Source organism: Rhinoraja longicauda, chromosome 1 (genome assembly GCF_053455715.1).
Source record: "Rhinoraja longicauda isolate Sanriku21f chromosome 1, sRhiLon1.1, whole genome shotgun sequence".
NCBI lineage: Eukaryota > Metazoa > Chordata > Chondrichthyes > Rajiformes > Arhynchobatidae > Rhinoraja > Rhinoraja longicauda.
The window spans coordinates 107713980-107730260 of record NC_135953.1 but is presented as its reverse complement, the minus strand read 5'-3'; the positions used below and the strand labels follow the sequence as shown (position 1 = coordinate 107730260).

General features: G+C 43.1%; 1 protein-coding gene across 2 annotated transcripts in view; it reads left to right on the top strand.

Annotated features, from left to right (window-relative positions):
- The first annotated feature begins 5131 nt into the window (after positions 1 to 5131).
- stx18 (syntaxin 18) overlaps positions 5132 to 16281 on the top strand; it is a 120437-nt gene continuing 109287 nt past the window's right edge. Inside the window, exon 1 of one of the 2 annotated variants that reach the window (XM_078404268.1) lies at positions 5132 to 5324. In XM_078404268.1, the coding sequence (XP_078260394.1) occupies positions 5172 to 5324 (153 nt within the window). In that variant the 5' untranslated portion in view covers positions 5132 to 5171. The remainder of the gene's footprint in view (positions 5325 to 16281) is intronic. The other variant, XM_078404275.1, reaches the window with a different exon arrangement.

Genomic DNA, 16281 nt, shown 5'->3' with positions numbered 1-16281 from the left:
AGACTGCTAGCAACTTGATGTTAAAGTCTACAGGCCGCATTGGAGCGTTGATCCTGGGAAGAAATTGCACGCTCAGATGGTAAGTCCACGCCCCATGGGGGCTCAAAGTCAGTACCAGGCAAGGCCTCCAGGTCCACGATGTGGACAACCTGTCTATTTCAGGTGTTGGTCCAGTTTATTTTCGCTGAACTGTTTTTAATGCATTATTAAATTTCCTTAAATCATGACCGATACGCTACACAGCACGCCAGATGTAATCTCATCAATATCCAAAGAGAGGGCAGTGAAGGTTCACCAGGCTAATTCCCGAGATCTTAGAGCTGTCTTATGAGCAGAGAATGACTTGACGAAGCCTGTTTCCTGGAGTTCAGAAGAATAAGAGGGGCCATCATTAAAACATACAAAACCTCTGGCGGGGCTAGAAAGACTGACACAGGGTGTTCCCCTTCCCCCTCCCCCCCCCAACTGTAAAAGGGTATGAAGAGGGAGAGGGAGAACAACGTAAGGCAACAGTCGAGGTAAGACATTTACGAATGAGAAAAAGTTATTTTATTCAGTGGGTTGTGAAACTGGGAATTTTCTACTACAAAAAGCTAAATATTTTTAAGAAAGAGATAGGTTTCCCACCATCAAAGGTATCAAGGGACACAGGGAGAGATCAGGAATATGATATTGAGATCATATGTAGATATTAAATGGCTGAGCATGAAGGGCCATCTTACCTATTCCCATTTTTATTCAGTGTTTTTATATAACATATAAAGGCAAATACAATGTTAGCATTCAATTCAAGAGGACTAGAATACAAAGCAAGGATGTAATGCTAAATGTTTATAAGTCAAGTCAAGTCAAGTCAATTTATTTGTATAGCACATTTAAAAACAACCCACGTTGACCAAAGTGCTGCACATCTGACCAGGAAAAAAAAGAAACATACAGTGGCAGGCAGCCAAACACAACGGCGCGGTGATAGTCAGCCCATATTTAATGTTGTGAGCAGTTTTCGCTCCCATACCTGAGGAAGGATGTGCTGCCGTTGGAGTGGGTCCAGAGGAGGTTTACGAGAATGATCTTGGGGATGATTGGATTAATGTATGAGGAGTATTTGATGGCTCTGGGCTTGTACTCACTAGAGTTTAGAAAGATGAGGGGTGATCTCATTGAAACCTACCGAATAATGAAAGGCTTAGTTAAAGTGGATGTGGGGAGGGTGTTTCCAGTAGGGGGAAGAGTCTAGGACCAGAGGGCACAGCTTCAGAATAAAGGAATGTACCTTTAGAAAGAAGATGAACAGGAACTTATTTAGTCAGAGGAGGGTGGGGGTGAATCTATGGAATTTATTGCCACATATGACTGTGGAGGTCAAATCATTGAGTATTTTTAAAGTGGAGATTGATAGGTTCTTGATTAGTAAGTGTCAAAGGTTACAGGAAGAAGACAGAAGAATGGGGTTGAGAGGGAAAAATAGATCAGCCGTGATCGAATCGTGGAGCCAATGGCCAAATTCTGCTCCTATGTCTTGTAATCTTATAACTAAATCATCACTTAGACTTTACTTTACAGATACAGCGCCGACCAGTGATCACCCCGCACACCAACACTATCCTACACACTGGGGACAATTTACAATGTTACTGAAACCAATTAACCTACAAAGCTGTACCTCTTTGGAGTGTGGGAGGAAACTGGAGCATCTGGAGAAAACCCGCGCGGTTACGAGAATGTACAAACTCCATACAGGCAGCACCCATAGTCAAGATCAAACCTGGGTCTATGGCACTGTAAGGCAGCAGCTCTACCACTACACCACTGTGCCTCCCTTCCCTCCTCCAAAGTTCTATTTTCCTAACAACAAACAATACCAGTCAAACAACTTTCTAAATTATTTGTGATACTGACCTTATATAATCATACACCGGGACATTCAGCTCCCTGCAATCGCTCGCTGTTTAGATAATATCTTTCACCTTTATTTTTCTGTGCCAAAAATAGACTTTGCATTTTCCCATATTATACTTAATTTTCCAGATCTTTACCCACTATTTTAACTTAATATCCTTTAGTAACCCCCTCCTGTCATCTTCATTATGTACCTTTTTACCTACCAACCAGCAAACTTAGCAAGCATACCTTTGGTGCCTTCATCTAAGTCATTTATATAAATGGTAAAATGTGAGACACCAGCAACAATTCCATTAATTTTGCAAACCAGAGAAAGTCAAATATATGCTTAACATCTGTTTCTCATTAGCCAGACAACCTTTTTGACCGCACTCACATGCGCACCACTTGCAACGTCAGCTCTGATTTTCTACAAGAACCTTTGATAAGGCAATTAAAGAGCATTTTATTACTCATCAGACTTATAGACAATAGACAATAGGTGCAGGAGGAGGCCATTTGGCCCTTCGAGCCAGCACCGCCATTCAATGTGATCATGGCTGATTATTCTCAATCAGTACCCCGTTCCTGCCTTCTCCCCATACCCCTGACTCCACTATCCTTAAGGGTTCTATCTAGCTCTCTCTTGAATGCATTCAGAGAATTGGCCTCCACTGCCTTCTGAGGCAGAGAATTCCACAGATTCACAACTCTCTGACTGAGAAAGTTTTTTCTCATCTCCGTTCTTAATGGCCTACCCCTTATTCTTAAACTGTGGCCCCTGGTTCTGGACACCCCCAACATTGGGAACATGTTTCCTGCCTCTAACGTGTCCAACCCCTTAATAATCTTATACGTTGCTGCCTTACAGCGAATGCAGTGCCGGAGACTCAGTTTCGATCCTGACTACAGGCGCCGTCCGTACGGAGTTTGTACGTTCTCCCCGTGACCTGCGTGGGTTTTCTCCGAGATCTTCGGTTTCCTCCCACACTCCAAAGACGTACTGGTATGTAGGTTAATTGACTGGGTAAAATGTTTTTAAAAAATGGACCCTAGTGTGTGTAGGATAGTGTTAATGTGCGGGGATCGCTGGGCGGCACGGACTCGGTGGGCCGAAGGGCCTGTTTCCGCGCTGTATCTCTAAATCTAAATCTTAAAAAAGTGCTTCAAGTTCCGGAGCCTAAACATCACCAACAATTTGGAAGTTAAACAAAAACAATTGTATTTAAAGTTGCAAAGATATGATGGGATGAATAGAACAAAGGAAACTTCTATCTTACAAATACTGTTGATGTCCATGAGAGATTGATGAATATTTGTTAATCATAATTTGTCTGACTGCAAGAATATAAATGGATGGAGAAGAAATAGGGCAATGGAGACAGTGTTGAAACATGAGATGCAGTACACTGCAATTGTCGCAAATCTGAAATATTAGACAATAGACAATAGGTGCAGGAGTAGGCCATTCGGCCCTTCGAGCCAGCACCACCATTCAATGTGATCATGGCTGGTCATTCTCAATCAGTACCCCGTTCTTGCCTTCTCCCCATACCCCCTGACTCTGCTATCCTTAAGAGCTCTATCGAGCTCTCTCTTGAATGCATTCAGAGAATTGGCCTCCACTGCCTTCTGAGGCAGTGAATATTGAATGATGAAAATATTCGTCAGATCAGCCAACATACATAGGGTGTGAAAATGTGAGTCAATGTTGAGCGCTACAGTGGTAGAGTTGCTGTTTACAGCGTCAAAGACCCAGGTTTGATCCTGACTTAGTGCTGTCTGTATGGAGTTTGCATGGTCTCCATGTGACCGCGTGGTTTTCTCCGGGTGCTCTGGTTTCCTCCCACATTCTGAAGACATGCATGTTTGTAGTTCTAAATTGCCCCTCTTGTGTAGGATATAGCCAGTATATGGGTGATTGATGTTCGGGGTGGATTTGGTGGACTGCAGGGCCTGTTTCCACACTGTATCTCGGTAATCTAAACGAAACTACAGGTGGATGATCTCAGATCAGAACTGGTTCATTTCTGGCAGGAACAGAAGAGGTAGTTATATTAAATTGAGCAATATCCCAAAGTCTGCAAAGAACATGAGATGTTGTTCCATAAGTTTGCATTGTATTTTTTGGATCAGAATAGGAAACTAAAGATGGAATAGAAGGTATAATATAACAAACATCTGGAAGCTCAGTCATCCTTGTAGACTGAACTGGGGTGTTCTGCAGTCACCCAATTAGTGTTTGGGTTTGGTTTCAATGTAGACATCACATCATGAGTACTGAATGCAATATATTAAACTGGAAGAAGTGGACGTAAATTGCTGTTTCACTTGAAAATATTGTGTTTGGTTCCCTTTTGCAGGGGGTAGATTAAAAGGGCAGATGTTGCTGCTGTTTTATGGGAAAGTGGCTTGAATAGGGCAGTGGCTAGTGGAAATGGAAGAGTCTGTGCACGGGAGGGGTCATCTTGATTCTGGTGGAAGGAACAGATTATATTGATTCTGGAGCCCAATTGGCTAGAAGGCGGGCAAACGTTTGCCCTGGCGGAGAGCAAAAGTGAAGGAAATAAGTAGACTTGTGGGGGAGCCCGGCCCGTATATATGCAGTGTACATAATAAACAATTCCAGAGGCACCGTGTCGCAGGGGCTATTGGTGAATAATTCGTCTTGTTTCTATGTATAACTGACATCATGAGAAACGTCACCCATTCCTTCTCTCCCGAGATGCTGCCTGGCCTGCTGAGTTACTCCAGCATTTTGTGAATAAATCGATTTGTACCAGCATCTGCAGTTATTTTCTTATACTGACATCATGTTACTGTATATCTGACATGTATGTTCATGTATAACTGACATCATGTATAACTGACATCATGCCAAGCTACAGTTTCCAGCCATCAGTCGGGAAGCAGTGTCATAGCTCCGTGTGAACGGAAGGAATAAAGGAATGCCCAGGTACCCTGGTCTCCATGGCAACACCACGCTCTTTCACCAGCATCCGGTAAAATCCCCTCTTATTCCTCGGAAACCGACACGACCACTATCAGAATTATCCTGATTCCACTTTTGGAAAATGCGACCGATACGCTACCTGCACGTCCTTTACTCCTAATGCCAGCGCTCCAGATTTTTTTCTGCGAAACAAAAACTGCCGGGCCCGAGTGACAGCCCCGTCGGCGTTACCCGGCGGGTCCCGCGATGATGACGTATATTACTGGATGGAGCATGGGGACTGAGGAAGGGTCGCCATCTGATGACGTCGTAACACGATGACGTGTCCGGTGACAATATGGCCGCAGACATCACGCTGCTGTTTCGCGCGAGCGTGAAAACGGTGAAAACTCGGAACAAGGTGATCGGAGTGAACACCGAGCAGGTTAAAGAGGAGATCCTGAGGAAGGGCAGGACCAGGGCGGAGTTCAGCGTCCGAGCAAGAGAAGTGGTGAGTGTTAGAGGAGGAAGAAGAGAGGAAAACAAGGAACATATGGAACAATCCTGGGAAGTTCTGATTTCCCCTTTACTGGTTGACACAAAGTGCTGGAGTAACTCAGCGGGTCAGGCAGCATCTCAGGAGAGAAGGAATGGGTGACGTTTCGGGTCAAGACCCTTGTTCAGACTGATGTCAGGGAGGGGGCGGGACAAAGATAGGATGTAGTAGGAGTAGGAGACAGGAAGACAGTGGGAGAACTGGGGAGGGGAAGAGAGGGACAGAGGAACTATCTGAAGTTGGAGAAGTCAATGTTCATACCGCTGGGCTGTAAGCTGCCCAAGCGAAATATGAGATGCTGTTCCTCCAATTTGCAGTGGGCCTCATTATGACAATGGAGGAGGCCCATGACAGAAATGTCAGACTGGGAGTGGGAGGGGGAGTTGAAGTACTGAGCCACCGGGAGATCAGGTTGGTTAAGGCGGACTGAGCGAAGGTGTTGAGCGAAACGATCGCCGAGCCTGCGTTTGATCTCGCCGATGTAGAGAAGTTGACACCTGGAACAGTGGATACAATAGATGAGGTTGGAGGAGCTGCAGGTGAACCTCTGCCTCACCTGGAAAGACTGTTTGGGTCCTTGGATGGAGTCGCAGGGGAGGTAAAGGGACAGGTGTTGCATCTCCTGCGGTTGCAGGGAAATGTACTTGGGGAGGGGGTGGTTTGGGTGGGGGGATGAGTGGACCAGGGAGCTACGGAGGGAACGGTCTCTGCAGAAAGCAGAAAGGGGTGGAGATGGGAAGATGTGGCCAGTAATGGGATCCCGTTGGAGGTGATGGAAATGTTGGAGGATAATTTGTTGTATACGACAGCTGATGGGGTGGAAGGTGCATTCGTAACAAGGATAGAGCCCCCTTGTCCTACTTCTGTACCTTGGCGAGACCAAATGCAGACTCGGCGATCGTTTCGTTCAACCCTTTCGCTCAGTCTGCCTTAACCAACCTGATGTCCCGGTGGCTCAGCACTTCAGCTCCCCCTCCCACTCCCATTCTGACCTTTCTATCATGGGCCTCCTCCATTGTCATAGTGAGGCCCAGTGCAAAATTGGAGGAACAGCATCTCATATTTCGCTTGGACAGTTTACACCCGAGCAGTATGAACATTGACTTCTCCAACTTCAGATAGTTCCTCTGTCCATTTTTTTCCCCACCCCCTTCCCAGTTCTCCCACTGTCTTCCTGTCTCCTACTACATCCTATCTTTGTCCCACCCCCTCCCCTGACATCAGTCTGAACAAGGGTCTTGACCCGAAACATCACCCATTCCTTCTCTCCTGAGATGCTGCCTGACCCGCTGAGTTACTCCAGCACTTTGTGACTACCTTCAATTTGAACCAGCATCTGCAGTTATTTTCCTACTCCCCTTTACTGGTAGACATTTGAGACTTTGGAGAGGGTGCAGAAGAGGTTTACCACAATGCTTCCTGGAGTAGAGGGTATTAGCTATAAGGATAAGTTGGACAGACATGATTAGTTTATCTGAAACGCTTGAGGTTGAGGGGAGACCTGACAGAAGTATACAAAATGATGAGAGGCATGGATAGGGTCGACAGTCAGAACCATTTTTCTTGAGTGCAAATACTAGAGGTCAAAGATAAGAGGGGGAAAATTTAAAGGAGATTAGCTGGGCAAGTTTTTTCACACAGAGTAGTGGGTACCTGCTTCACGCTGCCAGGTGTGGTGATGGAAGCAGATATGATAGTGGCATTTAAGTGGTTTTTATATAGGCACGTACATATGCAGCGAATGGAGTGGTATGGATCAGGTGGATGCAGAGGAGATTAGTTGTCATGTGTAAGAACTGTAGATGCTGGGTTAAACCGAAGATAGACAAAAAGCTGGAGTAACCCAGCAGGCCAGGCAGCGTCTCTGGAGAAAAGGAATGGGTGATGTTTCGGGTCGAGACCCTTCTTCAGTCTGAAGAAGGGTCTCGACCCAAAACATCACCCATTCCTTCTCTCAGAGATGCTGCCTGTCCTGCTGAGTTACTCCAGATTAGTTATCATGTTTGTCATGGATATTGTAAGCTGAATGGTGTGTTTCTGTGTTGTGTTTATGTCCTGTTGGGCTTTTGTAAAAGTAGTAAAGCATAAGAAAGTTAAGATGCATGCAGTGCCTTGTCAAGCCTTGCATGTCTTAACAACTATTTATTTCGCCTGGGCAGCTTGCAGCCCAGTGGTATGAACATCGACTTCTCCAACTTTAGATAGTTCCTCTGTTTGAAATACAGTCATTTATGTGGACAAATACAACAGCTAGTGTGTAGACAGTACAGCCTTCAAGAATTAGACATATAATCAGCCTGAAAAAGGCTTCTTTTGAAAATGTCATCTGTCCTCTCCCTTCACAAATACTGCCTACCCACTAATTTCCTCCAGCCATTGGGTTTCGCTCAAGATACCAAAATATGCAGTTTCTTATGTATGTGCTGTTATGTTTGTGTGCCATTATATGTTCGTTTCTTAGTACCTGAACTGATGTACAGCACTTTGGTCAACGTGGGTTGTTTTTAAATGTGCTATACAAATAAAATTGACTTGACTTGACTTATGTCTCCAGACAGATAATCTACTTTTGATAATAGATTGCGGAGATGTTCACAAGGCTATTGTGAGCAGTGACTTCCCATTTTTACAAATATAAAGGAATTATTGCAGTTTAACTGAGGAGGCTCTGTATAAAGCATTAACTAAAAGGTGCCACCTTTGACAAATGCAGAACATGCACAGCACAACACTGAAGTGGCAGATTAAAGGAAGGGCACAATTCTAATTGGGCTTTAACCAGTAAAATACTCTTTCAGGAAAGAATTGCTAAAAGGGCAAGTTAGCAAAGTTGTATGTTGTGGATGTGAGAGAGCACTAGAAAGAATGTAAAGGCAAATTTCATTTTAAATCATCCTCTTCCTTTCCTTGTCTGTTGAATAATCTTTATTGTTACCCAAAAATAAATAAGCTTTCCTCTCTATCTTTTATAAAATCGGCATTCAGACCAGGAGTGGTGACCAAACAGAAGCATGACTTTGTTTGCAATCTGAATAATTAGAGACGTGGATTTGAATGGCTCATGGAACTATACGTTAGTGAGAAAATTAAGAGAAGGTGTAACAATACAATATTTGATATATTTAGTGCCACAACACATTTAAAGGGGAAAAAGCACAGATTTTAGCATGGGTGAGCTTTGTGTCTGTGGATTAGAATTGTTTTTTAAACAAAAATGTTAATTGTTTGAATGAATGAATAAGTTTATTGGCCAAGTATGCATATACAAGGAATGTGCCTTGGTGCTCCACTCACAAATGGCAACACAAACATACAGTTAACAATTAAGAATAAATCATAAACACATCAAAACAATAAGGATACACCATTACGGTCTAAACATGTGGGTGAAAATAAACCAGAGCAAAAAAGAAACTACAGACTTTGGTTATTGAGTAGAACTATCACTCGTGAAAAAAAGCTGTTTTTATGTCTGGCTGTGGCTGCTTTGACAGTCGCCTTCCAGAGGGAAGTGCTTCGAAGAGTTTGTGGCCAGCGTGAGAGGGGTCAGAGATGATCATGCCCGCTCGCTTCCTGGCCCTTGCAGTGTACAGTTCGTCAATGGGGGGAAGGTTGCAGCCAACAACCTTCTCAGCTGTGCGAACGATCCGTTGCAGTCTCCGGATGTCGTGCTTGGTGGCTGAGCCAAACCAGACCATGATGGAGAAGGTGAGGACGGACTCAATGATGGCAGTATAGAATTGGACCATCATTGCCTGTGGCAGATTGTGTTTCCTCAGTGGCCGCAGGAAGTACATCCTCTGTTGGGCCTTTCTGACTGTGGAGTCGACGGTGGCCCCCCATTTAAGGTCCCTGGAGATGATGGTTCCAAGGAGTTTAAATGACTCCACAGATGTTACTATGGTGTTGTTGATGATGAGTGGGGGATCGGGAGGGGGATCTCTTCTAAAGTCTACAATTAGTTCCACTGTCTTGAGAGCATTGAGCTCCAGGTTGTTGCGATGGCACCAGGGCGCCAGCTGTGTCACTTCCCATCTGTAGGCAGATTCCTCCCCATCCTGAATCAGTCCAATCAGGGTAGTGTCATCCGCAAACTTGAGGAGCTTGACAGATGAGTCTGTGGAGGTGCAGTCGTTGGTGTAGAGAGAGTAAAGGAGAGGGGAGACTACGCAGCCTTGCGGTGCTCCTATGCTGAGGTCTGCGGGTCAGTGATGTGCTTTCCCAGCCTCACATGATGCTTCTTGTCCGTCAGGAAGTTGATGATCCACTGACAGAGGGGTTTAGGCACAGTCAGCTGGGAGAGTTTGTAGTGTAGCAGCTCTGGCACAATGGTGTTAAAAGCAGAGCACAATTTAATGGACATTAGCCACAAGTCCACAGTTTAATACCTTTTAATTTAAAAAAATGGAATATATGGTTGTGAATAGAACATTATCAGAATACAAGGGGGTATTTATCTATGCCTGCCATTGGTTATAGTCAATCTGCCATTGGTTATAGTTTGAATTTGGGAGCAGCGCTATTGGTCAGGAGTTACCGGCGGTTATTTTCAACACTTGATTTCATACCTGCATAAAGGCAGGCGCCAGTAAGCCAGAAGTTAGTTCAAGTTCATGTTAGAGGGGTTCACCGTTGGGCTGAGTCGCGATCAGCGCCTTGGAGGGAGGCCGAGAGAGAGGTGTGCTGCTGTAAAACTGGACCCCCCGCATACCGAGACAAGTATTTTTTGTCCTCTCTTGCCATTAAAACTGATTAACTAAACAGATGAGTGAGGCTTTTTCTGTTCTACTAGTCAGATCCTTGAACCTTTTTCCTTGGAACAATGTCTATCTTCGTTATTTATCTCAAGTTCGATTTAGTTGTTGAAGACCAATTATGGATTGTCTATTCAAAGCAAACAATAATTTACATAATAACTGCCATTTGTGAGGAAGAACTTCAAGATCAATATATTTCACAGTTTTAGGTTGATTGTAGTCAAGCCCGTAGTTTAACTCAAAGCTGTCTTTCAGATTTACCTTTCATATGTTGTTTAATAGAATACCTAATTATTTTTTGTGTCCTATGTGATAACACTTTAGTGAGAAACCAATTCTGTGCTTATCATTAATCATATTTGAAAAATTGCTCCTGACATTGTCATATAAAGATCTATATAGTGGATTTGTTGTGTGTCATTTAATGAGTGACATGTAATGTACATTTGGATGTTATTTCAGGTAAATGCAATCACATTTGTAAGTTCTGTGGGTGGTGTATTGTTTCCAATTTTCCTTTATCCACCCCTCCCAACCCTTCTGAATTTGGCGGAAAGTTTCCGCTTTCTTGTTTCATTTCCGCCATTCCGATTTTGGCTCACATTTTTCCGCAAAACAGTCGGTAATTGCAATTTGTTAATTCGGCCACTCGAAGTCGCTAGGGGTTCCGCGAGAAATCCCCTCCGCCCTGGTAGTCTCCCTGACAATATGGCACCCAGGCTGGGCAAGACAGCCAATCTCGACCTCATCGAGACTTCCATGGCCAATCGGTGGGTTGAATTTGCAACCTGCAGCCGGGGCTCTGAAACTCCAGCCCAGCTGGAGCCAGCACATCTATCCCCTTAGCCGACTTCCTTGGCCAGCTGGATAAACCAGCAAAGCTCTGGAACCAAGAGTGTCAAAAAATCAGTGGTGGAACTGTAATGAGTAAATATTAAATTTAAGTGCAAGATTATATAAATATATTAATTAATTAAACTTGGTTAAAATATAAAACACAGCGGAAAAGCCAATTACCACCTTTTTGGGCTGATTATCAATTAATGTGCGAATTAACTTCAACAAGTACTTCCGTATGCTTAGTCGAGTCGCATATATCAACTCTTTCTTCATAACTTAGTCATACATTTTATGACTAGTTCTTTTATTCAATACCAAGAGAATTGGGATGTGTAAGGAAAAAGCAAAATAGAAAAAACAAAACAAAACAATTTTTTCTTTGTGTTGCAAAAAGTATTTCTGTTTAATAACCTTTCTATAAATAGCAGAATATACTCATAATAGGCCTGACATTGTACATGTAGTCCAAGAACTACCGACTGTTGGAAATAATAGTCGTTTTTCACACATGAATGTAGCGCAATGTGTACGCGCATTTGGCGTGCATACTTTTTTTTTGCTGAAAAGTTGCATTACGTGCCATATTATGAATTTTGATGTAAAATTCTGTATTTTGGACATCAAAATTATGAATTTGTCAAATCAAATGTTGGGAGGCCTGTTTATCTGAAATTTGTGAAAAACAGTCTGAAATCTTATGGCTCTGGTTGAAAAGAAATGTGGTTTGAAAGAAAGAATTCGAGCCATCAGTGAGAGTCTAGAGTTACTAGAGGCACTAATTTTAAATTATTGAGATGTTCATGGGGGCTAGTAGATCAGAATTAAATTAGTTTTGCTTTAATATATTGAAAGATAAGCAGAAATCAAGGCTGGAAACTTGCACGTACAAATGATCATTAAGTTATCCGCCTGGATGGGAAACAGCAATGTACTATCTAGTAAAGCATTGTTCAGACCTCCCAACCCTTCCGAATTTGGCGGAAAGTTTCCGCTTTCTTATTTCATTTCCGCCATTCCGATTTCGTCTCACATTTTTCCGCAAAACACATGCCTTGCCTCGCGCCGCTCGCTCGCCTCGCCGCTGGCCCGGCCTTGCCGCTGCACTCGCCTCGCCTCGCCGCTGGCCCGGCCTCTTCGCTCGCCTCGCCTCACCGCTGGCCCGGCCTCGCCGCTGCACTCGCCTCACCGCTGGCCCGGCCTCGCCGCTGCACTCGCGTCGCCGCTAGCCTCGCCTCGCTGCTGTACTTGCCTCGCCTCTGGTCTCGCCTCACCGCTGTACTCGCCTCGCCTCGCCGCTGTACTCGCCTCGTCGCTGGTCTGACCTCGCCGCTGTGCTCGCCCCGCCACTGTGCTCGCCCCGCCGCATAGGTATGGTATTGGCCAGGTGATGACACATAATGGCAATAAATGAGTGCCACTTGGCCTTCAGGCCAAAGAGTTAAATTTTGGTTTTGTCAGATGAGAGAATCTTGTTTCTCATGGTCTTAGAGTCCTTTATGTGCCTTTTGCTAAACTCCAAGCGGGCTGTCATGTGCCTTTTAATGAGAAGTGGCTTCCGTCTGACCACTCTACCATAAAGGCCTCATTGGTGGAGTGCTGCAGATATAGTTGTCCTTCTGGAAGGTTCTCCCATCTTCACAGAGGAACTCTAGAACTCTGTCAGAGTGACCATCGGGTTCTTGGTCACCTCCCTGACCAAGACCCTCCTCCCCCGATTGCTCAGTGTGGCCGGGCGGCCAGCCCTATGCATAACTGGATAAAAACTCATTTATTCCCAGAGTTTGATTCCTGTTGGCTAGCCAATCTTCTATTGCCATTATGTGTTATTTCCTGCACCATAGGCTTTAGTTTCTGTAATAACCTTTAATGGAGCACCTTATCAAATGCTTTATGGAAATCTTAATACAATACCGCTCCAGATTCTCCTTTATCCATGGCACATTACTACTTCAAAGAATTCCAATAAATTGGCCAAACACGATTTCCCTTAGCCAGATTACTTTGAATTTTTTGGCATCTTTAATAACATTTTTTCAGTGACAGATAACTGAGCTGTAGTTTACTGTTTTATGTGTCTTTCCACTTTTGAATAAGGTAGTTAAATGACCTACTTTCAAATGTAATTAATGTTTTACTGAATGTAGAAGATGTTGGTATAATTATTTCACTGGTGACTTGATTTAAGATGCCTGGATAAAATCCATCAAGACCCAGAGACTTGTCAGCATGCAGCTGCTACAATGTGCTCAGTACCATATCTTAGTAATTTTAATTTTCCTGAGTTCTTCAATCTCAGTTCCTGATTTAGAGCTACTTCTGGGCGTGTTATTTGTATTATGCTCAGTAATGAATGAAGAAACATGACTATTATTTTGATCTCCCATTCCCTTTTTCCATTGATTAATTTCCCAAATTCACTTTCTAGAGGACCGACTCTCACTTTTTAAATCTATATAAACTCGTACTAAAGATAGGCACAAAAGGTTAGAGTAACTCAGCGGGTCAGGCAGCATCTCTGGAGAAAAGGAATAGGTGACGTTTCGGATCGAGACCCTTCTTCAGACTAAAAGTCAGGTGAAAGGGGAACGAGAGATATAGACGGTACTTAGGAGAAATGAATGGAAGATATGCAAAAAACAATGATAATCAAAAAAATGTGGGGCACACAATAGGCCATTGTTGACTTTGGGATAGTTTAGTTTAGTTTAGAGATACAGCGAGGAAACAGGCCCTTTCGACCCACCGGGTCCGCGCCGACCAGCGATCCCTGCACATTAACACTATCCTATATCCACGAGAGACAATTTTTACATTTACCAAGCCAATTAACCTACATACCTGTACGTCTTTCGAGTGTGGGAGGAAACGAAGATCTCGGAGAAAACCCACGCAGGTCACGGAGAGAGCATACAAACTCCGTACAGACAGCATCCGCAGTCGGGATCAAACCCAGGCACTGCATTCGCTGTAAGGCAGCAACTCTACCGCTATGCCACCTAGCCGCCCTAATAGGTGACGAGTATACAGACAGATGTTTTGGGTAAGTATAATTAAGCTGAGAATATCTATTTGTGTTGTTATCACAGAGATTTAATAGTTTACTTTCTTAGTACAGCAATGTCCTAACAGTTTTCTGTCTTTTTATTCGGACTATTGTAAGCCTCGGGGAGAAGGGATTTTTTTCACGGATGCTATCTTGCCAATATCAGAGCATTAAAAGTATCTCAAATCAAGATCCTGTCATTGGATGATGGAACTATTTTTACAAAGATAATTTGAATTTTCTAAAATGTAGTCCATGACTACAGTTAATATTCATTTCAATTAGAGCTTTTGCTCAAACAATCCATTTCTAATTTACTCAGCGACACTTGTTCTGCTGATAGACCAATCTTGTGGCTCCCATGAACTGATTTCTATTTTGTTGCAATGATGTTTATTCATTCAACGCTCTACACCTCTGCAGAAGCAAATATGGAATTCAACACTGTGTCTCAATTTCAATCAGACAGTATGGGAACAATTAGTGTTACAGTGGACACCAGCTCCTATGTGAACAAATACACCATGTTGCTTGATCTTCCTTTCATGGCACTAAAGCCATGGCAATTCCAAATTTCCTGTTCTAACTATTTTCCTCTTATCTCAGTACTGTGAAAGATCTTGGTTTCCTGAAAGTACATGGCATGTAGACCTTTTCTCAGAAAAACAATATTTATCAAGAATAGAATCGAGAAACGAATCCAACCCTTTTTATGAGGGAAAAGCTAATTAATTACCGGTGTTGGCTGATGTGTGGCCGTAGTAAATTGAATCTGGTTTTTTTTTTCCCTGGTTATTTGGTCATTTAAAAAAAAATTGGTGATGAAAATGTGGAGTCTTATAACTTGATTATGAGCACTCTTAAAACAAAAATAAGTATGGCTTAAACTTTACAAAAAGATCATATTGTTGTATTCTTTCTAAATTTAGTCTCTGTTACAAGGTGTTTTTATTTTATAGTGAGGCTAACTTGAAGAATTTGCTTCCCTTTTACAGTAGACTGACTGGGGCCGACTCTAATCTTGAAACAGAGAGCATTGAACTCAAGTTGGATTTGATGGTCTGGAAGTAAATTATCCCTGAAGGCGGAGCTCCTTATTCCATGAGCATTGATAGAAAACATCTGTAAACAATTTGCATGTAGTATGGCTGATATAATTGTAAAATCTCTTCAGTATTTGACTAGGTTTGCTGTTTATAAATTGTATATATATTTCATGCAGCAATATTATGCATGTGGCATTGTCCCACATCATAAACCTGAGTACAATAATCATTGGTGACACCCTGTGTGGCACTGAGAGAACTTGGATCTCTCCAGGATGAGATGTTAATCCTCGATCCTGCCTCGAAGTGCCTCTGATGTCCTAGCACTATTTATCCCATGGTCATTGTCACAAAATCAGATTATCTGGTTATTCTCATTGCTGTTTGTGGGATGCTCCTGTTCCTGACCTCAGAATGGTGGTTGCAATTCAGAGAGCATGCCATTGGCTCCAAAGTGCTCTGGGATGTAAAGACATAAAAGACATGATATAATTTAATGTGGAATGAGAAGCAGAGTTGATGTTTCAAGTTGAACATCAGATCTGGTGAATGGTCTTTGACTGGAACATTAAATCTGAAATCTTAATTCTGTTTCTCTTTCTTCAGATATTGCCTGATCAGTGTTTCCAGCACCTTCTGTTTTTCTTTCAGATGTTGAACATCTACAGATTTTTTTGATTTTCATAAGAGAGAAATATGTTTTTATTGTATTTTTGTAATTAATTTACAGGATGTGGATTTTGTTGACAAATCTATAATTTATTGCCCTTTATTAATTCTCCTGGCGCACAAGGCCATTTAAGAGGGCAGACACAAAATGCTGGAGTAACTCAGGCAGCATCTCTGGAGAGAAGGAATGAGTGACGTTTCGGGTCGAGACCCTTCTTCAGAAGAGGGCAGTTAAGTGTCAGCCATGGGGCATATGCTTTTTTGATGAATTGTATTGAGGGTAAATTGCATTCTAAAAATTTGGCGACTTAGTGACACAGCTGGTAAAGCCCCTGCCTCACAGCACCAGAGACCTTGATTCGATCCTGACCTCTGGTCTTATCTGTATGGAGTTTGCACATCCTCCCTGGGACCGTGTTTGTTTTCAGTGGGTTCTCCAGTTTCTTCCCATGTCCCAAAGACGTGCAGGTTTGTAGGTTAATTCATAAGATCATAAGTGAGAGGAGCAGAATTAGTCCACTCGACCCATCAAGTCTACTCCGCCATTCAATCATGGC